At 55.5% G+C, this 21,573-nt stretch overlaps 7 protein-coding genes across 7 annotated transcripts; 6 read left to right on the top strand and 1 right to left on the bottom strand.

Moving 5' to 3' along the window:
- Nucleotides 1–686: 686 nt before the first annotated feature.
- On the bottom strand, nucleotides 687–4,007 carry GMORB2_7662 (F-box and WD-40 domain protein CDC4; the record flags this gene model as incomplete). Its single annotated transcript, XM_035469627.1, has 3 exons — nucleotides 687–794; nucleotides 879–3,596; nucleotides 3,669–4,007. The coding sequence occupies 3 exons, from the start codon at nucleotides 4,005–4,007 to the stop codon at nucleotides 687–689; spliced, it is 3,165 nt and encodes a 1,054-aa protein (XP_035320721.1).
- Nucleotides 4,008–6,961: 2,954 nt separating this feature from the next.
- GMORB2_7661 (LysM domain) lies at nucleotides 6,962–7,510 on the top strand (the record flags this gene model as incomplete). The annotated part of the gene is made up of 1 exon (XM_035469626.1): nucleotides 6,962–7,510. One exon carries the CDS (start codon nucleotides 6,962–6,964, stop codon nucleotides 7,508–7,510), a length of 549 nt encoding a protein of 182 aa, XP_035320720.1.
- Nucleotides 7,511–8,176: 666 nt separating this feature from the next.
- GMORB2_7660 (importin-4) lies at nucleotides 8,177–11,884 on the top strand (the record flags this gene model as incomplete). Its single annotated transcript, XM_035469625.1, has 4 exons — nucleotides 8,177–8,222; nucleotides 8,332–10,636; nucleotides 10,878–11,617; nucleotides 11,685–11,884. The coding sequence occupies 4 exons, from the start codon at nucleotides 8,177–8,179 to the stop codon at nucleotides 11,882–11,884; spliced, it is 3,291 nt and encodes a 1,096-aa protein (XP_035320719.1).
- A 958-nt stretch (nucleotides 11,885–12,842) lies between these two features.
- On the top strand, nucleotides 12,843–14,103 carry GMORB2_7659 (outer cell wall protein; the record flags this gene model as incomplete). Its single annotated transcript, XM_035469624.1, has 3 exons — nucleotides 12,843–12,986; nucleotides 13,050–13,727; nucleotides 13,807–14,103. 3 exons carry the CDS (start codon nucleotides 12,843–12,845, stop codon nucleotides 14,101–14,103), a joined length of 1,119 nt encoding a protein of 372 aa, XP_035320718.1.
- A 443-nt stretch (nucleotides 14,104–14,546) lies between these two features.
- GMORB2_7658 (U1 zinc finger) lies at nucleotides 14,547–15,566 on the top strand (the record flags this gene model as incomplete). Its single annotated transcript, XM_035469623.1, has 1 exon — nucleotides 14,547–15,566. The coding sequence occupies one exon, from the start codon at nucleotides 14,547–14,549 to the stop codon at nucleotides 15,564–15,566; it is 1,020 nt and encodes a 339-aa protein (XP_035320717.1).
- An 836-nt stretch (nucleotides 15,567–16,402) lies between these two features.
- Nucleotides 16,403–17,390, top strand: GMORB2_7657 (Dienelactone hydrolase; the record flags this gene model as incomplete). Its single annotated transcript, XM_035469622.1, has 3 exons — nucleotides 16,403–16,452; nucleotides 16,605–16,998; nucleotides 17,070–17,390. The coding sequence occupies 3 exons, from the start codon at nucleotides 16,403–16,405 to the stop codon at nucleotides 17,388–17,390; spliced, it is 765 nt and encodes a 254-aa protein (XP_035320716.1).
- A 1,077-nt stretch (nucleotides 17,391–18,467) lies between these two features.
- On the top strand, nucleotides 18,468–21,338 carry GMORB2_7656 (Eukaryotic membrane protein family; the record flags this gene model as incomplete). The annotated part of the gene is made up of 2 exons (XM_035469621.1): nucleotides 18,468–20,570; nucleotides 20,649–21,338. The coding sequence occupies 2 exons, from the start codon at nucleotides 18,468–18,470 to the stop codon at nucleotides 21,336–21,338; spliced, it is 2,793 nt and encodes a 930-aa protein (XP_035320715.1).
- Nucleotides 21,339–21,573: the final 235 nt, after the last annotated feature.

Raw genomic sequence — 21,573 nt, 5'->3', positions numbered from 1 at the left:
CACAATCCATCCTACTGTGAAACAATTGACATTCATGATAAAAAAGCAACATGGAAATATTGCATATACTACCATGCCACACAATAATTTAGAAAGAAGAGAGAGAAGAACAAAAACCCAAATTTACCACCCAATTTCATCATGGGTCATGAAGAAGAGTAGAAAGAAAGAAGACAAAAGAAAAAAAACCCCTCGAGGATAGCGTAGAGGATAAGAAAAAGAAGAAGAGGAAGAATAAGCTCCCGTGTGCCTGCATCACCCCATATTCCCTATCAAAAACGCCTTTCCTCCCATTCGGGAACATGTGTTTTTTCTTCTTCCTGTTGCAACGCAAATGTCCCACATCACACCGTTTTTCTTCTCTTTCCTCCTTTCCTTCTTTCATTCTTTCTGCACCATGGAAGACAGAAGTGCGTCGGTATATGTGTGTGTGTGTGATCAAAGAAGCAAACGCCCAAGAAATTTACATCTTCATACCGTGCCCGGGGTATCCCAATGGTGTTTGTTACGCGGATGAACAGATGTCGTAAGGGGTGAAAGGGGAGAAAAGTGATGCAAGGAGGAAGGGGAAGAAAGAAGATGGTATTGTGCACTCTTTCCCCCCCACGTCACCCCTTTGAATCCGTCTGATCAAGTTTTGTGTATGCATGTATGTATGTACGTGGGGATAGTTCGTGGAAGAGTCTTTACTGGTCTTCTTCCAGCATGGCTTGAGCTTCATCCTCGTTGAGGAGGATTCGTCGACCTAGCTCTTCTGGGGGTTTACCGTCGCGAACGGCACCAAAGTCGAGAATCTGAGTTCGTAACAAGTCAGTATATGACACGAAAGAGCGAGGGAGAGAGAGAGGGAGGGACGGAGAGATTGATGCCAGGCATACCTCGACATATGTCATCTGGTCCCTCTGGACGGCAGCCACGCAGCGTCGACCGTCAAACTTGACCTGCCACACGCCAGTGAGATCCGTCAGGAGATCCTGCACGCACTCGCCCGTCTGGATGTCCCACATCTTGACAGTCTTCTCGCTACCGCTGATCACCTTCTGCCCGTCATGCTGGAAGCACGTGATGGCCCCCGTGTGCGCCATCAGCGTGTTCTTGCACCGGCCCGTCTCCGGGTCCCAGATCCGCAGCGTCGAGTCCGCCGCTGCCGACACCAGCCGGCCGTCGTTCAGGTCCAGGAGGCCCACGAGGAGGCTGTGGCCCTCGAGCGTGTGCAGGCACGCGCCCGTGGCCAGGTCCCAGATCTTGACGAGCGAGTCCATCGAGCCCGAGATGCACCGGTTGCGCTCGTGGTCCAGCACCACCGAGTAAACCTTTTGCGAGTGCCCGTGGAGCACGTGCAGGCACTCGCCCGTGCTGATGCGCCACACCCGCACCACGCTGTCGTACGACCCGCTCACCAGCGTGTCGCCGTACGCAGAGATGGCCCGCACCGAGTGCGTGTGGCCTGACAGCGCCCGGATAAAGTAAGGGCACTCCGACTCCTGCGTGGGGAGCGAGTTCTGGATGTACCGCTTGGACCCCACCTCGGGGAGTCTCCACACCCGCAGCTGGCTGTCCCGGGAACCCGTGATGATCAGCGGCTTCTCCGGCTGCATGATGGCCTGCCCGTCCGGCGTCGTTCCCGTCTGGGTAGGCGAGAGGATCTGGAGGCAACGGACAGTGCTAGTGTGGCCGTAGAATACCTGCTGACAGATGCCCGCCTCAATGTCCCACACGCGAACCGACCGGTCGGTGGATCCTGAGACGAGGATGTTGCCTTCGTACTGCAGCGCCCACACACCACCCTCGTGCCCGACAAGCTTCTTGCGTAGCTTGCCGGTCTTGGTGTCGTAGACGTGGATAAAAGTGTCGTCGCTACCCGTGATGATCTTGTCTTCATCGAACTGCAGGCAAGTGATGACGTGATTAGGGTGGGCCGCAAAGGCGACGTGCGACGGCTTGACCTTACCGCTCGTCCAGCTCTGCTGCATCATGTAGTGACGCCTGTACAGCGACTTGAACAGGTGCAGCTGTCGCAGGGTGGGCAGGCCGATATGAGGATCCGGCACCACTGCTGCTGCTGAGCACGCGGCCGAGATGGGTCCCGCACTCTTGTGCTGCCTCAGATCGATTTGCTCTCGGTCATCCTGCGGCACTAGCGAGCCATGCGTGCTGACTCGGCGTTTTGACCTCTCAGATGTCAGGTAAGGATTGAGGCTGCGCTTCCTCTTCGAGGTCCTCGGCTTGGATGTCGGACTGGTGCTGTGCTTTAGCTTAAGGGACCGCGTCAGCTCATACTCTGACAGCGTCAGTCGGTTGTGCATGCTCAGATCTCGCTCGAACCCGTTCGCGCCTTCGGGGTCTTGCCAGCCCCATCCCTGAGATATGGCCTTGGACAGCTCGCCCGGAGGCAGGACGAATCCATCTCGGTCAAACAGCTCTTTCCAGCCAGTCTCGTTGCAGTTGACAATGTTCCGCCAATGCTTGGACACCTGTGCGGCGCGGCAAAGGTCCCGGTGGTTAAGGTAGGAGAGGATGTGGTAGCTGAGCTCTAGAGGCAAGTGGGAGAAGAAGTCACACTTCAGAGTCGGGTTGACCGCATTAGCCACGACGCGCAGTGTTGGGCGGGCGCAGCGACGTAGAAGTTGATACATCATGTACGACTTCATCTCAGTCTTCATAGAATCGAATGCGTCCAGGAACATGCTGGGTTCGACAAAGGAGAAATTGCCGTTATCGCCTCGAACCAAGGACCGTGATTCACCATTATGTGTACCGGCTAGAGCCAAGGCAAGTGAATCACCCTCGGACCCTTGCGTCTCATCCGCCCAGGCGGCAAGACTCGAGGTGTTGGCGTCGAAGTTGGAAGGGCCACTGTCACGCCCGCCTTCCGGATCGGCGTCGTGGAGGCGAGCAGCAGCCAAGGTTGGGGAAAGCCTGGGACTAGGAAGGCTGACATCCTGGCCAGCCGAGGCGTCGACGCTGCCCCGCGAGGTCTGCAGCAGGGAACGCGCAGATGGACGAGTCGACTCTCCACCGTCTGCAAAGGGCTCGGCGTCCGTGTCCGTAATTGGGGGCGTAGCCACGTTACTTCCAAAGATTATTTGGGAATCACTCTCGACCGGGCTTGTGGCGCCGTTGGGGACTGCAGCGTCGGGCTGGCCGGTCGGCCGCTGGTCGGCTGTATCTCGAGAAGCCGCTAGTTGTAGGGCTCGCGGCCTAGAAGCTGGCGCCTGGCCTGTAGTACAGTCGATCGTCTCCGACGTGCTCGGGGTTGTGGGAACTCCAGGAGTGTTTCGCTGCTGGCGTAACGACTCCCGTCGACTGCTCCCGCCATCCGCTGTATTGGCCGGGTCGTTGGCGATGCTTCTCCTGAGCTTTTCAGTAGGGCTCTTGGTGTGCGTGCCTCGGTCGCGTGTCCAGAACAGTGATTCGGCACTAGTAGGAGCCGATGCACTGGCGACGGCAGATCGAGTCTGACGTGAGTGTCGGGGATAAGCGGTGGACGGGGACCGAGAGGGCCGGCGAGACAGGCGGCCGAAGGACGGGCTTTCGTGCTGTTCCACCTTGACAGCAAGAGGCGTGTCGGGTGCGGCTGGCAGTTGTTCGACTTTCTGCAAGAATCGACCATCATTTCAGTATACCGAGGGCATCAACGTGGGCGTGGAGATATCATTGCCACTTACCGGCTGGGGAGATTTCTTCTCAGCGTCCGTCTCCTCGCGAGCAGCAATGCTGTAACTGAAGGCCAAGAGTTCGGGAGGAGTGGGTTTCATGGCCAGAGGAAATTCCTTTTCGTCAAGGCTCGCGAGAGGAGTAGGGTTGGCGTCAAAGACTTGAGGGAACTTGCGGGTGAGACGAGTAGTCGTCGTCACAGTCCTCGTCTCGACGCATTCGCTCATTTGGAGTTGAAAGCGCCTGGAGCCGCTGTCCTGAGCAGGCTCCGAGATGTTGACCGAGACCATCCGAGACGGGTTCGTGCTCGGCCGCGAGCCACCAGAGGGACTATCAGGTGTGTGTGTCATATTCGCTCGGCGTAAGGAAGAAGGGAGGCCGATGGCGGAGGGATAGGCGTTGTCAGCGGTTGTTGGTCAACCAGAGCCGTCGCGGTCGGGGAAGTCTCGACAGAAGACGCCAGGTCAAGGACCCGAAATTTCGGGATCGCGAAAAATGTGGCAGCGAGTCCAAAGCAATCAACGCCCAAGCGTGGAGCGATGCTCACGCGCAGAGTGGCGATGGCCCGGCCCAACTCGGCTGGAAAAGGGAGAGGGGAAAACGGGACGAGGAAGATGGCGTCGACAAGATGAGCGAGAGAAGCAGGATGAGAAGAGACCCGGAGTCGAGGACACAAAGAGAAAGAATGTATGTCTACGCAAGCACAGAACACAAGTCTTGTTCGGTGGGCAGGGCAGAGATGTGAGATATCCTCGGGGCGTTGGCTTGGGAAAGAGGAGAGTGAGGCCTGGGGCTCGTTGGTAAGCGTGGGAAAAAACGAGGGTAGAGTCTACGGGCGGGTTTCGCTGGTGGCCAAGGCGTCTAGTGGCCAACCAACTGGCGGAGATTCAAAGTGCTCGTGCAGCGCTAAAAAACAGACGTCGGACCGTACTCCACCGTAGTATGCATGTATTGGGGCAACGAGGAGAGGGGAACACCCGCTTACCGGGTCACCAGCCACATTCCCGCTCCCTCAAACGTGGGACCGCTACAAGTGGCTGGTATTGACTACTCGGTCTTGGTCACCGTAAATCGGGGCTTTTGGTGCCTTCAAAGTTCAAACCCGTGGCAGTACTACCACCAAGCAGGCGCCGAGTAACCCTAATCCACCGCCTAGCGCCCACGCCCCAATCTCGTACAGTGGACTTTACAAGCCACACATGCACCGGCATTACCTATATCTCAAAGTGGAACGGCACCCCCGAGATTTGGCTTTGAGGACCTCCATGGCCGGCCCTCTGGAGATTTTTTTCAGCCACACGTTACATTATCACCGAAAATGCATGCATCCCGTACGACTACAAGCACCGATATCACTCCGCATCGTGCTCGTAGTAATACGACGGGCATTCCTTCTTCATCCGTCGTCCCCCGGCTGTCTTCTGCTTACTACTAGCAGTATGGTCACAGGTGACTGAGACAGGTGGTTGAGGGATAGCGGTAGTATTACTACCAGCACTATACACGTATGAGGATGTGTATTATCACGCCGAACGCGACAATTCGATGCCATTCTGACAAGGCCCCCTTGACGCACTAAGTAATACAGATTAGTATAAGCCCGCTTTTCTTGGTGTATCAATACCAGGAAAGGTTCTGCGAGCCCAACGTCCAGCCACGACGATGCCGCGTAGACTGTAGTACTTGTAGCAAGGCCCGACCATACACACGGGGCGAAATCATGATCCCCATGCTTTCATTTCTCCATTCCTCAACTCTAAAGGCGCCTGCAGAATATTATAGTACAGATACTCGTACGCCGTAGTTATACCTGATAGATCCCGTCGGCCTATAGGCTATATCCCACATTGCGCTGCCCCGAAAAAAAAAAAAAGAGCCCACACCTGCTACCGGGGAGACTACCAGGATACGGAGAAATACGGGCACGGCAGTACTAGTAAATTACTGACTACCCTGACACTTTTGCCACAAACAGACGATATTAATATTATTGAAGGTGCGGGCGGCCAAACTCACAGGGCGGGCTCTGGGTAAAAATCTCAGGTCAGATCCATTGTAGGAATCTATCACCGCCATCAGCAATAGACTGCATCTTACTCATATCTCCAGCTCGTAAGACTCACGAGTATATGACCCGGTACACGCAGACCATGATAAAACTATGAAGGGATGGGCTTGTCAGATACCCCATCATCCTGTCAAAGGTCTCGTAGTTGAATTCTCTTCTTTCTTTTGCTCTAATTTCACCCTCCTCCTTACATATGCGGGACCCCCTTACATTACGGCTCTTGGAAAGCGCTGCACTCTGGGCATGGCCCAGTAGCAAACATAAACATGCTGAAGACTCGTCAGCGTGAGCATCCCCTGACTCCTTAAAGTCGGTCAACGTGGACGAGTCTATGAGGCAAAGGCAAAAGAAAGAGAAAGAAGAAAACATGGATGTGGCTAGCTGTCTTTCCGCGAAACACCACGTGTCTTAGATATCGTACGGAGTACTCGTAGAGATTTAGGATAGCGCTGGGCTATCGGTCTCGTCGTCGTTTGCAGCAGAGTTATTTTTAATCATTCCGGAATCGCGCCCAAGGCCTACAAGTCGAATCGTCGTACGAGTGGACACCATCTTCTATGGCCATACTCGTACAATATAGTCGAGGGATCAAGGCAGTCCTTCTGCAATACATGCATTCTATACGACGTATCGTTTTATAACTCGTGTCCCTATCCCCGTGGTAGCCACAGACATGTACAAAACAAGAACGAGTACGGAGTACAGGTAGACAACAGTTAGACTGATCAACACGACCAGATTTCCCTTCAGCTTAGCCTAACGTTAGTTAGCTGTTCGCCTTTGCTTAGGATATGGGTAGCGGGACTCCGCATCACCACTTTTCGAAAACCACCCGTCTCAGTAATACCAGCATCTCTCTCTCTTTCTTCTTCTTTTTTTTTCTGGCTAACACAGCTCAGGTGCATAATACGTGTAATGGTAGTAATGCCGTACGTGCAGGTGCGGCACGAGTACAAAAACTCGTATCGCGGGTTTCTCTTACCTGGGTGAGACGCTTACATAACGTGGATTGGCCTCCTGGGGTTTCAGGGTGTTCCCTTCCGGCCTCCTGATTTTCCCGTCACCGACCTTACACAATGTCATGTCAACTGAATCTCCCTCAGGCCAGCCCTTCTTAGACCTTGCATCATCATTCTTCGAGTCAGATGTCCCTTTAAGCCATCATCTTGTTTTTACTTATACCTGGAGCTGTATTCCGTCAAAACTTTCCAACCTCCTATAGACACAGCCACCGCCATGTCCCGATTCTCTCGATACGACACGGACGAGGAGCGTCTGCCAGAGGGCATGACGCGGGTCGGATACGATGCTGATACGCAAGTCTATACGTTCCAAGACTCCGATGGGAGTCTCTGGGAAGGGGCCCCTGGAGCAGAATACGGCCAGCTCTACCGTGCCGGGCAGGCCCCAGATCCAGACGAAGTCGATGCGGACACGGAGCCATTCCTCATGTCAGAGCACACTCAATCCCAGACATCGTGGCGGGCTGAGATGATGCCACTGCTCAACTTCTTTGTCCTTGTTGGTGTCTCCCTGATGGCCCTCTTCTGGTACCTCAACACAGCTTCCAGGCCGTCGGATGGCAGGGAAGACACCGCACCCGGACTGTCCTGTGCCAAAGGCAGCACCCCATATATCTTGCAGGGTGGCGACTCATGCTGGGATCTGGCTCAGGAGCACGGAATTACCATGGACGATATCATGTCTCTGAATCCGGGGTTGAAATGCGAGAGTTTGCTAGCAGACACGCAGATCTGCCTACCAAAGTCGCCCATCGTTGGGTGAATACCGGGTGGATCCTGGGCTACACAACTATAGAGTGAGGAATAGTACTTGACTCAAGTGCACCAACCCACAACAGGATGCACCAAATAGCCGTGGTACCCTCGACGGATGCACACAGACATTCGTCTATTTTACGAGTGACGTGGCTTGGATCTGACAAGGAAGAATGGACACTCACACAGTGGCATTTGGCTAGATTCATGCACTGCTTACAGAACGCAGACCGTCCATGTATGACGTTGCCATATAACAAGACAGGACAGGACAGGACCTGCACCGAGTCCGAGTCTGCAATAGCAATGGCCAGATGAGGTGGAGAAGCGGACCTGTCTCTTTTGTCGTTAGTGGGAGGAACTCGTTATTGCTTCCTTGGCGACAAGACCCTTCCACCTCGGGCGGGGCAACAGGCGGGACACGGCGTATCTCTGACGTTTGGGTTGGCGCACTGTAATTAGGTGCTGCTCAAACCCCCAGCTAGGCCTGTTGGCAGGGGTAATTTGGCACAAACAAAATTTTCGCCCACCGCGTTGCGACAGGGCCCTGGGTCTTTTTTTTTTTTTTTCCTTCTTATGCCCCGCGCCTCGCCCACTTGATCTCTTATCCTTTTCTCCTCTTGTCTTTTTGTCTTCGAGAAACACGTCTGCGTGACTCGAAACAGGCGGCATCATGGACAAAGAAAAGCTCGCCCAGCTGCTGCAGGGCAGCCAAGTACGTGAGTAGATATAATTTGCCCTTGCAATGCCTTGTTGCCCCTTCGTCTAGACCCCCTCCCGTCGCTTTCGGCTGGTCATTCTTTGCTAACGAAAATCTCTTTCGTCCAGCCAACACGGAGCAGGTGAAGCTCATCACCGCCGATCTCCAAAAGAACTACTACACAAAGCCGGAGTCTCTCCTTGCCCTCATCGAGATCTCTCTGACCCACGGCGATGCCGGCATCCGCCAACTGGCCTCGGTCCAGGCCCTCCGCATCGTGCCCAGGCACTGGGAGAAGACGCCTCAGGACCAGCGCCAGCTTGCCCGCCAGCACCTGCTTGAAGGTGCCCTCAAGGAGAACACTAGCATGGTCCGCCACTCCCAGGCTCGCCTGATTGCTGGTGTTGTTGGCATCGACATGGAAGAGGGCGAGGGTGACGAGTTCCTTAAACAGCTGCTGCCCCTCAACAACAGCGACAACGTCGTTGCCCGTGAGGTTGCCTCTTTCATCCTCTACGCCATGCTTGAGGACGACCCTACCCACTTCAGTGACCATACTCATGAGCTCCTGAAGCTCTTTCAGTCCCGCATTGAGGACCCTCAGAGCAAGGAGGTTCGCATCAACGTTGTCCGTGCCATCGGCGCTATTCTCATGATCGTGGAACCCGAGGAAGACACACAGGCTGTCAGCTACATCCAGGGCTTCCTTCCTGCCATGGTCAATATTCTCAAGGCTGCCGTCGAGGCTGAGGACGACGAGAGCTACAAGATCGTCTTTGAGGTCTTCCAGTCCTTTATCGCCTACGACTCAGCCCTTCTTGGCCACCACCTCAAGGACCTTATTGAGTTCATGCTCCAGCTCGCTGCTAACAGCGATGCTGATGATGACGCCCGCAACCAGGCCCTTGCCTTCCTTATTCAGTGTGTTCGCTACCGTCGCATGAAGATCCAGGCTATGAAGGATGTTGGTGCTCAGTTGATGATCCAGGCCATCCAGATCGTCACTGAGCTCGACACCGAGGACGAGGAGGAGCTTACCCCCTCTCGCAGCGCCATCAGCCTTATTGACACGCTCGCGAGCGAACTGCCTCCCCGCCAGGTTGTCGTGCCTCTGCTCGAGAAGTTTCCCACCCTTGCCACTAGCCAGGACCCCCAGCACCGCCTGGCTGCCATCTTGGCCCTTGGAAACGCTGCCGAGGGTGCCCCCGACTTCATCTCTACCCAGCTCCCCCCCCTTCTGCCCACCATCATCAACCTCCTCAACGACCCCGTGGCCTCCGTCCGGTACGCCTCGCTTGTCGGCTTGATTCATCTTGCCGAGGAGATGGGTGATGAGATGACCTCGCACCATGAGCCCATCATCTCTGCTGTCCTCAAGAACCTCGAGGCTGCCGCACAGGGCTCCTCTGACAAGACCAACGTGGCCATCATACGCTCTGCCTGTGGTGCCCTCGACACCTTCGGAGACGGTATCGACACCAAGATCATGGCTCAGTACGGACCCAGCCTGATCGCCCCCATGATCAAGCTTCTGGACCACGACGACCACGGTGTCAAGTGCTCCGCTGCCTCTGCTATCGGTGCTATCGCTGCTTCAATGACCGACGAGTTTCAGCCTTACTTCAAGGACACCATGGAGGCGCTGGGCAGGTTCGTTGTCGCTCACGAGAACGAAGACGCTCTTGAGCTTCGCAGTGCTACCTGCGACAGCATGGGTCGCATCGCACTCGCCGTCGGTGCCCAGACTTTCCAGCCCTATGTCGTCAAGCTGATGGAGGCCAGCGAGAGTGCTCTGGCCCTCGACAACCCCCGCCTGAAAGAGACAAGCTTCATCCTCTGGTCCAACCTGTCCAAGGTGTACAAGGCTGAGTTCGGCCACTTCCTTCAGGGTGCCTTCAAGGGCCTGTTCCACTCCCTGGACCTCGAGGAGGAGGAGATCGAGCTTCCTGGAATCGATGCCAACCAGCTCGGCGATGGTCACATTGTCGTCGGCGGCAAGCGCGTCAAGGTCAAGGCCCCCGAGACCCAGGAGGATACGACCATTGCCTCTGGCGATGACGATTGGGATGACATTGAGGATCTCGATGACCTTGGTGCTGTCACTGCCGTCGCCCTCGAGCAGGAGATTGCTCTCGACGTTCTCGGCGACCTGATTGCCAACTCATGCTCTAGCGCTGAGCTCGAGACTTACGTTGAGCAGACGCTCGAGAAGGTCACCCCCTTTGCCGAGCACACCTATGAGGGATGCCGCAAGACTGCCATCTCCACCCTCTGGCGCATCTACGCCCGTGTCTTCCAGGTTTGGGAGGAAGGCTCTGGGGCCAAGTGGGAGGCCGGTATGCCGCCTACGCCCACCCCTCCTGCGTCCATCATCACCATCGGCCAGGCTATTATCAAGGCCACCATGAGCATCTGGACTGAGGACAGCGAACGGTATGTTTACCTTGGTTTCGTCTTATTTTTTCCCCTCTTTTATACCCGATGCCTTGATCTTGCATCCTTTCCACATGATGATCACACTACGTTAAACCCAGCTCACTCAGACGCAAAATGCGGTTGCTGAGAACACGTTTTATCACGTCTGACATGGAATCTTATTCTCTTCTTATTTTATTTCCCTTTCGGCCTTGCCGTTCATGAAGCGTTGGCTAACATTGCAACCACTCGGCCACAGCTCTGTCATAACCGACATCAACAGGAACGTGGCAGCCACGCTCAAGGCCTGCGGCCCCGCCGTTCTGGCCGCCACCGACGGTGCCCTCCAGGAGGTTGTCTCCATCATCAGTCTCCTCATCACTCGCTCTCACCCTTGCCAGCAGGACCTTGGCGACGAGGAGGAGGAGCAGGACATCGACGCCGGATCGTCCGAGTACGACTGGCTCGTGGTGGACACTGCGCTTGACGTAGTTGTCGGCCTGGCCGCTGCTCTTGGCCCGGCTTTCGGTGAGCTCTGGAAGATCTTTGAGAAGCCTATTCTCAGGCTCGCCAGCTCTACCGAGGACCTCCACCGCTCCACGGCCGTCGGCACTATCGCCGAGATCGCCAAGTACACCGGTGAGGCTATTACGCCCTACACCGAGTCTCTCGGATCAGCTCTCGCCCGTCGTCTCAGTGACCCGGACGCTCTGACCAAGTCCAACGCGGCCTACGCCATTGGCCTGCTGGTTCTGCAGTCAGCCGACACGGCTAAGACGATCCCCATGTTCCCTCAGATCTGGGAGAGGCTTGAGCCCCTTCTGTCGGTCGATGAGATGCGCATGACGGACAACGTCGCGGGTGCCCTCAGCCGCATGATGCTCAAGAACCCCAACGCTGAGTTTGTCGCTCAGGCTCTTCCTTCCATTATCAATGTCCTCCCGCTCAAGGAGGATTATGAGGAGAATGCGCCCATCTACCAGAACATCTACCAGCTGTGTACGTCCTCCTTTCACCATCGCTCTGTTTGCAGTTGCGGTTGAGCATAGGCTAACACACTCCACAGATGACCAGTCCAACCAGACTGTCCAGCAGCTCACGCCCCAGATCCTCTCCATCTTGGAGAAGGTGATGGGTCCTCCCGAGGAACAGCTTGAGCCTGAGACGCGCGAGCTGCTCAAGAGGACCGTCCAAGGTCTGTACAAGCAGCAGGCCGGTCTGTTTGCCAACAGCGGCAACCTGCTCTCTCTGGCTGGCGCTCAGTAAATGAAAAAAAAAGAACATACACAACGGAAGGAGAAAAGTCTTGTAGAGGCGACGAGGCTATGATATAATGAGTGACGAGGAAAGGGAAAATAAAATCACGGGAAGGTTGGTGACAATTGGACAGGGAAGCATCCAGGCATGATGCTTACGTATATGCAATGATCAGACAGGATGCCGTCATATGAATGATAGATATAGCCCCCATGATACCGCAGTATTTTCTCTTATATACAGAGGACTATTACTACTCTGCAGAAGAGCTCCGTGTCATGAGTGCCGTGACAACACTGCCAGTTGTAAAGGTACTAGGTTGATTCCTTGTATAGACGCATCCTCACCAGTCCATGCCGCACGTTCGAATCCTCGGTGCGGATGCTGCGAGGCTGAGCTGTTCTGGCAATGGCTACTTCCTAGCATCATTGCAGCCATGCCTCTTCTCCGAGCTGGCCAGTAGGTTAATGAATAGATGGCCATATGTCACTCCTGTTATTGACGCCCTCCCAGCTCTCACGATGATCCGCGGCTTCCCAATCATGGGCTCTACCCAGCCGCACCTTCCCGCCTGGTGCTGATAATTCACCGAAAACATCAATACGTGGGCAAGAACTTCCATGTGCCTTCCCAACTGCGTCGAGGCTCCTCGGGGTCTTCCTTCCCAAAGAAGCTGAATCTCTCGAGTATATCAAGCGTCTCTTCTGGACGCCAACTCTGACGCCCTTCTCTTCCTCCTTTTCCTCTCCGCGACCCTTCCAGACAAGACAACCCGTGCTGGCCCAACCCACGCCCCTTTTCATTTTATCGGGCAACACCATCTCGACAACCACACTCGTTTATACCTTTTTTGCTATCTTACCTTCCATTACCAAGGGTACGTGACCAACGTTCCAGCCTCCCCCCCCCCTCTCTTCATCCCATCATGTCACGATGCCTATGGCTAACAATCCCTCTCCAGGGCAAGATGGTCAAATCTGCTGTCTTGCTTGCCCACCTCGCAGCTGGCGTTGCTGCAGTGCCACAAGGTGCTCCTCGAGTATGCCGTGACTCGTTTGACGGAGGGTTTCAGATTGCCGTTAACCAGCCATCTAGCAAACGCTCTGCGGCGGTATGTCATGGATGATGATGGATTTTTTTCTCTGAAGAATGCTGGCTGACAAAGACACTCCAGCAAACCTGCTCGCCGGGTTCCCTGGTTCTCACTCTCAACAATGGCATTCTCCGGGATCAGCAACAGCGAACCGGGTACATTGCGTCAAACTTCCAGTTTCAGTTCGACAACCCTCCCCAGCACAATGCCCTATCCACAAGAGGATTCTCCATCTGTCCAGGAGGTCTCTTGGCACTAGATGGGGATACGAGGTGGTTTCAATGCCTCTCTGGTACGTTCTACAATTTGTATGATCGCCACTGGGCTGGTCAGTGCCAAGCCATCAGCATACGTGTGGTGCCCTGCCCGGGTAATGTCGGCCCCAGGGATGTTGCTCCTGTCCAGCAAATCTCAGATGGGCAAGTGCAAGCTCCTGCGTCCCGGATCCCCAACCCCCCGGTTCAAGCACCGGTTATCGCCCAGATTCCCGATGGCCAGGTGCAGGTGCCTGTCGCATCTCGGATCCCTAACCCCCCGGTTCAAGCACCGGTTATCACCCAGATTTCCGATGGCCAGGTGCAGGTGCCTGTCGCGTCTCGGATCCCCTACCACCCCGTCCAAGCTCCCGCACCTTCTGGTCCAGCAGTCAGCCAGATTCCTGATGGTCAGATCCAGGCACCTGTTCCAGGACTTCCTCATCCCCCTCAGCCTTCTACCTGCTCACAAGAAGCCTTGACGTGTGAATGTCTAGTTGAGTCGGTGAGTCCTCACATATTTTACCCCCTATTACATCCACACAACCTACCCTGGCTATTTGTTTCTCACAAAAGAAATCCAGACGTCTCCTCCTCCACCGCTACCGGCTGCGACGTCAACCACCTGTGTGCCTTCTGCCACCCGCGTCGCAGCCGAGTACGTGCGTGCAGGTAGTTATAGGCCTTTTGGAAAGCCTCAGCCTAAGCCTGCCCCCAAGCCCCCAAAGCCTCCAACCTGGAAGGGTAAGGGTGGTAGGAAGAAGGGTGGTAAGAAGAAGGACGACAAGAAGGATGGTAAGAAGAGTGGCTCCGGGAAGAATATACCAGTTTTGACCATTTCTCTCGCGTTCTGCATGCTCATCGTGGGCTACTACCTTTGACGCAGCTCTGCAGGGTGATGGCACGGTAGAGGCGTAGCGGTACGGGGTCTTGTTCGGCTCCCAAGCCAGTGTGCAACGTTTTAGGGTTGTGTAGTCAGGGCATGTTGCTCGTTGGTGCATTATTCATGGAACAGAGATTAGATTATGCTTAGATATTATCAGTATGAGAATGAAGCCGATGACGATCAACTGTGCCGACAAACCGGATGTGATGCTTCGGGGTTGCTGGTCACTAGTAGTAATATTTGGCGACAAATATTATGTAATCATTGATGACGGCTTCAATTCTGCACTGCTTGGCCGACGGTACGTGCACTTTGCGGTTTACCACTACGAAGTCTGCAACCTGTTCCCAAGTTCCTTGTCTCCTCGCTGCTAGGACGTAATATACGGACGGACGGCGATATACATTATACACGCACACTCTCAACCCCACACACATAATGTCAGAACACTGGAAATCGACACCGCGCTACTGGTGCAAGCACTGCGCGTGCTACGTGCGCGACACCAAGCTCGAGCGACAGAATCACGAGGCGACAGGACGGCATCAGGGCAACTTAAAACGGTTCCTGCGCGAACTCCACCGCGGACATGAACGAGAGGAGCGCGAAAAGGAAAGGGCGCGACAAGAGATTGAGCGAGTCAATGGCATCGTGTCTGGGTCCGGATCTGGATCTGGAGCCGGGCCATCGTCGAAAACATCGTTCTCCTTCTCTACGAAATCATCACCATCAGGCACGGGCGCAGGCGCGGGCGCCCCCCGAGCGGACGATGCGCAGCTCAGGAAGCAACGAGAGCAGCTTGCAGAGATGGGCGTCGCCATGCCTAGTGAGCTACGGCCGGAGATGGCGTTGGTGGGAGAGTGGCAGGTGATGAGTACCAGGGTCATCAGGGACGACGACAGGGACAACAAAGAAAAGTTGGCGACGGGGGTGAGGAAGCGCGAGGCGACGGAGGATCAAAAGGAGGAGGAGGATGCTGTCAGATCGCTGTTCAAGAAACCCAGGAGATGGGGGAGGGATTCAAAAAGTGTGCCGCAGGACGAGGATGCCGAGCTGGATGCTCTCCTGAACGGATCCGTCTTCACAAAGAGCGACGGGGCTGACAGTGCTGGCGAGGTGAAGAGGGAAGAAGGGAAGAAAGAAGAGGAGGACAAGGTACCGGCTATCAAGGAGGAAGTCGACGACGAGAACATCCAATTACCAGTATCAGAGGCTGCGAAAGCAGAAGATGCGGCAACAAGTGGTGGTAAGGTCAAGCCGGAAGAATCGGCACCGGCTGCCAAAAAAGAAGTCGACGACGAGAGCATCTTGGCAACAGAAGCCGTCAAGGCAGAAGTACCAGTCATAAACGGCCACTTTAAGTCCGAAGAATCGGCACCGGCATCGGCAACACCATCGGCGCCACCTCTTATTGCCTTTAAAAAGCGAAAAGCGAAGGGAACTATGCGGCAGAAATAACGGGTCACGGACAACGCTACGGAAGCAGGACCTGGAAGTGGAGGGGCGGGACCCATGTAAAGAAACGGCTAGAATACAGTTTTGTCATGCGCGATGTATAAGCACGTAAAAGAAGAGAGAGAGAGGGGGGGGGGGGGTTAAACCGAAATCGGCTTAGCAGGCCTGAGCGGTCCCTTTCTCGGCTCATCACCGGAGTCATCACGATAATACAGGTGATTGAAAGGAGATAATGAGAAAGTAGAGAGAGGGAGAGGGAGGAGGGGGGGGGAGGGGGAAGAGGGGAGGNTAGAGAGACGAGCGACAGGATTCGGCCTTTCTGATTGCGGCACCTCTCGCGTCGTTGCTGACATTGTGGATCATGATGAGATAATATTGCGACATCACCATCTTTTCTTCTCTGTCCCTTGCATTGCGAAGCTTAAAAATATTGGTAGGCTATGGATACTAGTAAGACGAAGGAGTCATCACGATAATACAGGTGATTGAAAGGAGATAATGAGAAAGTAGAGAGAGGGAGAGGGAGGAGGGGGGGGGAGGGGGAAGAGGGGAGGGAGGAGAGGGGAGAGGGTGAGGCCAAGAAGTGAATGAGGAGTATATAAAGGAAAGAGGGGGGGGGGGATCAAGTTTCGTCATGGAGGAGGAGAAAGCAAGTTCAGTATTAATTGATCAAGCGTTACTCAGCGGTCCACCACAGTTGTGTGTCGCAATTCCGATCTCCGAAGGCCCCTCCTCTTCAGCGAAAAGCAACATCGACGTTTTTCCTCTTCTTTCTTATCTTCTCTTGAACAAGTTTGTGAAACGAAGCATAAGAAAGAAAGTCGATTTACTCCATCAAGATGGCTTCTAACCCTCCTGGACCCTGCTGCGTTCGCGGCAACCTTTTTGGGTAAGACAAATAAATACCCCTCCGTCCGCCAAACACAAAAAAAGAAGCGAGCTCCTCTCCAAAATGCGGGGTGCCTTCAATTTATTGCCCCTCCGTATTGAGGATGGGGAATATTGATGAGGATAATAAACTAACATTCAATCGTATTGAAGCGGCGAACCCAAGGGAAAGCTGACCAAGCTGGCCGACGATAAGACGGATGCCTACATTGCCACTGCCTCCGGCCCCAACGCCGAGTCGAGGAAGAACACGGCCATCCTCATCGTGACGGACATCTTTGGCATCTGGCCGAACAGCAAGCTGATCGCCGACGAGTTCGCGGTCGAGGGATACACGACTCTCGTGCCGGACCTGTTCAACGGTGACCAGGCCAGCCTCAACCCCCCCGCCGGCTTCGACATCTTCAAGTGGCTCGCCGAGGGTACCGGTGGCAAGAACCCTCACACCAAGGAGATCGTCGACGGCATCGTGGCTGAGGCCATCAAGACTCTCAAGGGCCAGGGATTCACCAAGATTGGTGCTGTCGGATACTGCTTCGGAGCCAAGGTAAGCAATCATTCGGGGACTGGAGAAGTGAAGGGAAGGAGAGGAATGGAAATGCCGACTTATCCTCGCAGTACGTCGTCCGCCAGGCCAAGCTGGGCATCGACGTCGCCTACGTTGCTCACCCGTCGTTTGTCGACGAGGAAGAGCTGGCTTCCCTGAAGATTCCGTTCGCCATCGCCGCCGCCGAGACCGACACCATCTTCCCTAACGAGAAGCGCTACCAGTCCGAGGAGATCCTCAAGAAGACCGGGGTGCCTTACCAGATCAACCTCTACCAGGGCGTCGAGCACGGCTTCGCTGTCCGCGGTGACCTGTCCAAGAAGGTGGTCAAGTATGCCAAGAAGTCGGCTTTCAACCAGGCTATCGAGTGGTTCGAGGAGTTTCTTGTCTAGAGAGCCCGTATATGAGTCGAGGTTATAGAAGTCGATGAGAATAAATTGACGACGAGATACGTCTTAGTCGTTGACATACACACAAAACACCACTACCACTGCCGAGCATATGTAATCACTCATGTCCTCATGTCGACTCTTTTATATCCTATCTTGGTACTGCTGTGTGGGCGTATGCAGTGCAGTGTTTGTGTGTCATGCATACGATTGCATGGGATATACAGAGGTCTTGTAAAAAAGAAAAAAGAAAAGAGGGGTTCTTGTAGAGGACGGCAGCATCAGAGTAACTGGGAGAAGGATTATATGAATGAATGACTGCAGATATATAAAAGACCCAATATATCTTTCATATGCAGGATAAGGAGGTATTGAGAACATGTACATGTGTGGTGATACTTTTGTCAGAGCGCCGCCACCTGACGGCTGTTTGATGTCAACATTCCGCACTTTGTAGTAATAATGATAGATTATATCCATAGATACTCTGGGCTCTCTAACATTCAGCAAGAGCCCCACAGGCGACAATGCAGCCCACACTGCATAGAATATGCATGTATCAAGGGCGTCTCGAACCAATCTCACCAATTCATCAACCACCCACCACCGACCGTTCAATACTTGATCCGTACATAAGAGAGGCTTCTAGGTTTTTCTTCCTTCCCTCCTTCCTTTCCTTCTCCTCTCTGGCCTGCTCAGAATGCGTCTGTAATGGCCGCGACCGTCGACGACTGCGATATTCCTCGCCAACCCATGCGACATAGCGACGCGACCGACCGACTCGAGACATGGGCCTCCCCTTCTATGGACGAAAAGGGCCCGTCATCATCATCGTCAGCAGCAGCAGAAGCAGCGGCAGAAGCAGCGGCAGAAGCAGTACTGCATCCTTCAGGAGCTGAAGCGGCGCTGTCTTCCATATCGTCTGAGGAGGAACGCACCACCTCGGAGGAGGATGACTTGTCCCCGCGAAACAGCAGTCCGCAGAAAGGACGGTCGCCTTCATCATCCATATCCGAAGACCCATATCACCAGCACCATCGCCATCACGCCGCCCCCGGCGACGACGACGCTGGCGAAACAATGCTCGCAGACGCTGCCAAGCAGCCGGCTAAGCCGAGGAGCCTGAGCGCCAGCAGCAGCATCCAGAAACTGACGGCCGCCGAGATGCATGAGCTTACCAGCTCGCCCGAGTCTCTGCCCATCGCTCCGGCCCCGGCGCCCCGACACCCGTCGAGCGACTGCGGCTCGTCCGCGCCGACTTCGGCAGACGACCGACCGCCCATCCGTGCACCTACTCGAAGACATGCAGATACTAGTACCAGCACCGGTAGCAACAACAACAATAACAGCAACAACGACAACATCGCAGCCTACCCGCATACCGACCCGCCCAGACAGGGCGGCCGACCGTGGCAGGCGGCCGACTTTGTCCGCCAGCCGCAGTCGCCCAGGACGGCATCTACGCCGCCCTCCAGCCGATCGCACGACATGACGGCCTCACGCAGCCCCAGACGCTACTCGCTCAACCCGTCTGCTCGACCTAATCCTCTCGGCCTGGGGCTCGAGGGGGTGAGGGTCTCCGCTGCCGCCGCCGCCGCCGTCGACACGCTTACCACGCCCGCACCGACGGATGCTATGGTCCCCCCCCCGCCGCCGTCGCCGAGGCTGAATCAGATCCCCCTCCCGCCCATGTCCATCCCCACGCACCTGCAGCTGGAGATTGCCGCGTCGAGACCCAGCCCGCTGTACATCTACCACCCGCACACCAACGACATACCCTACGAGTCGAGCGCCGTCAAGTTCGAGCGCCTCAAGAACGTGCTGCTCCTGCCGACGTACCTGGAGCGGACGCTGTACTTTGGCGCCCTGGCGTGCCTGGATGCCTGGCTGTACACGTTCACCATCCTGCCCATCCGCTTCGTCATGGCCGTGGGCATCCTGGTCAAGTGGTGGGGGTATGTCATCGGCAAGGAGACCAAGTGGCTCGTGTCGTACGTGTGGCGTGGCCTGGGCCGTCTGAGGGAGAGGGGCCGTCGTCACAAGCCTTCCAGGGGACCCGATGGCAGGACTGGGACGACGGAGAGGTCGCGCAGCGCCAGTACGGCCAGCGACTTCTCCGAATTCTCCGTCGACCCGGACGGGGCGATGCCACGCGAGCGCTTCCCCGGTCGGGCCCCGTCGCTGCACCTGCGGCAAAACGGGCAGGCCAGAACGGGCAACGCCAACGCCAACGGCAACGCCAACAACAGTCAGGGTCAGGGCCACGGCTCTAATAATCATGGTAATAACAATGCCAACAAGCCGAAACATAGGGACGGCATCTTCCGCCACAAGAGGACCAAGTCGATGCCCTCGGGGCTGACGGCGTTCCACAAGGCGGACCTGCTGCAGGGCGCCGTCATCATCTGCAGCTCCATGGCGCTGATGACGCTCGACGCCAGCCGCATGTACCACTTCATCCGCGCGCAGTCGGCCATCAAGCTGTACGTCATCTACAACATCCTCGAGGTGGGCGACCGGCTGCTGTCGGCCCTGGGCCAGGACATACTGGAGTGCCTGTTCAGCAACGAGACGCTGTCGCGCAACCCGTCGGGCCGGTCCAAGGTGCTCCTCCCGCTGGGTATGTTCGTGCTCGCCCTGGCGTACAACTGCCTGCACTCCATCGCCCTCTACTACCAGGTCATCACGCTCAACGTGGCCGTCAACTCGTACTCGAACGCGCTGCTCACCCTGCTCCTGTCCAACCAGTTTGTCGAGATCAAGAGCACCGTCTTCAAGCGCTTTGAAAAGGACAATCTGTTCCAGCTCACCTGCGCCGACATCGTCGAGAGGTTCCAGCTGTGGATCATGCTCTTCATCATCGGCATGCGCAACTTCGTCGAGGTCGGCGGCCTGTCCGTGCCCGGGACGTCGTCCGACTACATCGACGACGAGGGCCCGTCGTCGTCGTTTGGCAGCTCCTCCTCCCCCCCGCTCCACAACTCGTCTATCCTGCCCCACAGCTTCACCTTGCTCCCTTCCTGGCTCGTCTCGGGAGAGGTGCTCTCGCCTTTCCTCATCGTCATCGGCAGCGAGATGCTGGTCGATACCATCAAGCATGCGTACGTCACTAAGTTTAACAATATCAAGCCCAACTTTTACAGCCGTATCCTCGACATTCTCTGTAAGGATTACTACACCAACGTGAGTTCTTCTTCTTGTTTCCCTACTCTATATATATATATAAAGCCCTACCCATACTGATACATCGTCTATCGATAGGCCTTTATGACTCCGTCTCTGACTCGACGTCTGGGACTGGCCGTCATTCCCCTGTCATGCCTGTTCATCCGTGCTTCCTTCCAGACGTACCACATGTTCCTGTCGACGCACCTCTCGATGCCGGTACCGCCGTCGACCCAGACCTCGCTGAGCGAGGAATCGGCCGTGCCGTCGTCGCCGGCCATGATCGCGGCCCTGAACCGCTTCGACTCCCTGATCCGCGACTCCCTAGGCCGCGCGACCTACGGCTACCCCTACGGGTCACCCCTGAACTCGCGCCCCTGGTACTCCTGGACGTCGGACGACGCCATCGCCGCCGTCACGATGATCACGTTCTTCTTCATCGCTTTCCTCGTCCTGCTCATCCTCAAGCTCCTCCTCGGCATGGTCCTGCTCAAGTACGCCCGGTCGCGGTACGCGCGCATGCGCCACAAGGACGGGCTCATCGCCGCCAACAAGGCCGAGAGGGACACGTACGATGCCAAGGGAGGCCGAAGGGTCGGCGGCTTCGGCCACGTAGAGGTCGGAGAGGAGCGGCAGAGGTGGATACACGCCGACGAGACCGAGGGTCTACCGGGGAGTAAAGGCCCCGGGGGGAAGAAGGTCGGCGGTGATGAGAGGCCAAAGCCACATGAGGAGGGCTATAACGGGCCTTTTCGGTATGAGATGGTTGCCAAGAGAATTTGGTAATTCACTTGTCTAGACCAGGCATTGCGCTTTCTTCTTCTTTCTTCTCTCCATAACTTAGCATAGGATGGCGTCTCTCAGCAGTACTTTTCTCGTCCTTTGTCACTTTTTTATTATATTTATATACCACAGTAACTCTGTTCTTTTGCACTTGAACATCTTCTATTGGTTCCCCCCCCCTTCTTTTTTACCTTTTCACAATCTCTACGTTTCCAGTTCAAGGATCACACACAAAGTA

This window comes from Geosmithia morbida, assembly GCF_012550715.1.
Source record: "Geosmithia morbida isolate 1262 chromosome Unknown scaffold_9, whole genome shotgun sequence".
Lineage (NCBI taxonomy): Eukaryota > Fungi > Ascomycota > Sordariomycetes > Hypocreales > Bionectriaceae > Geosmithia > Geosmithia morbida.
This window is presented reverse-complemented; position numbering and strand designations above follow the sequence as displayed.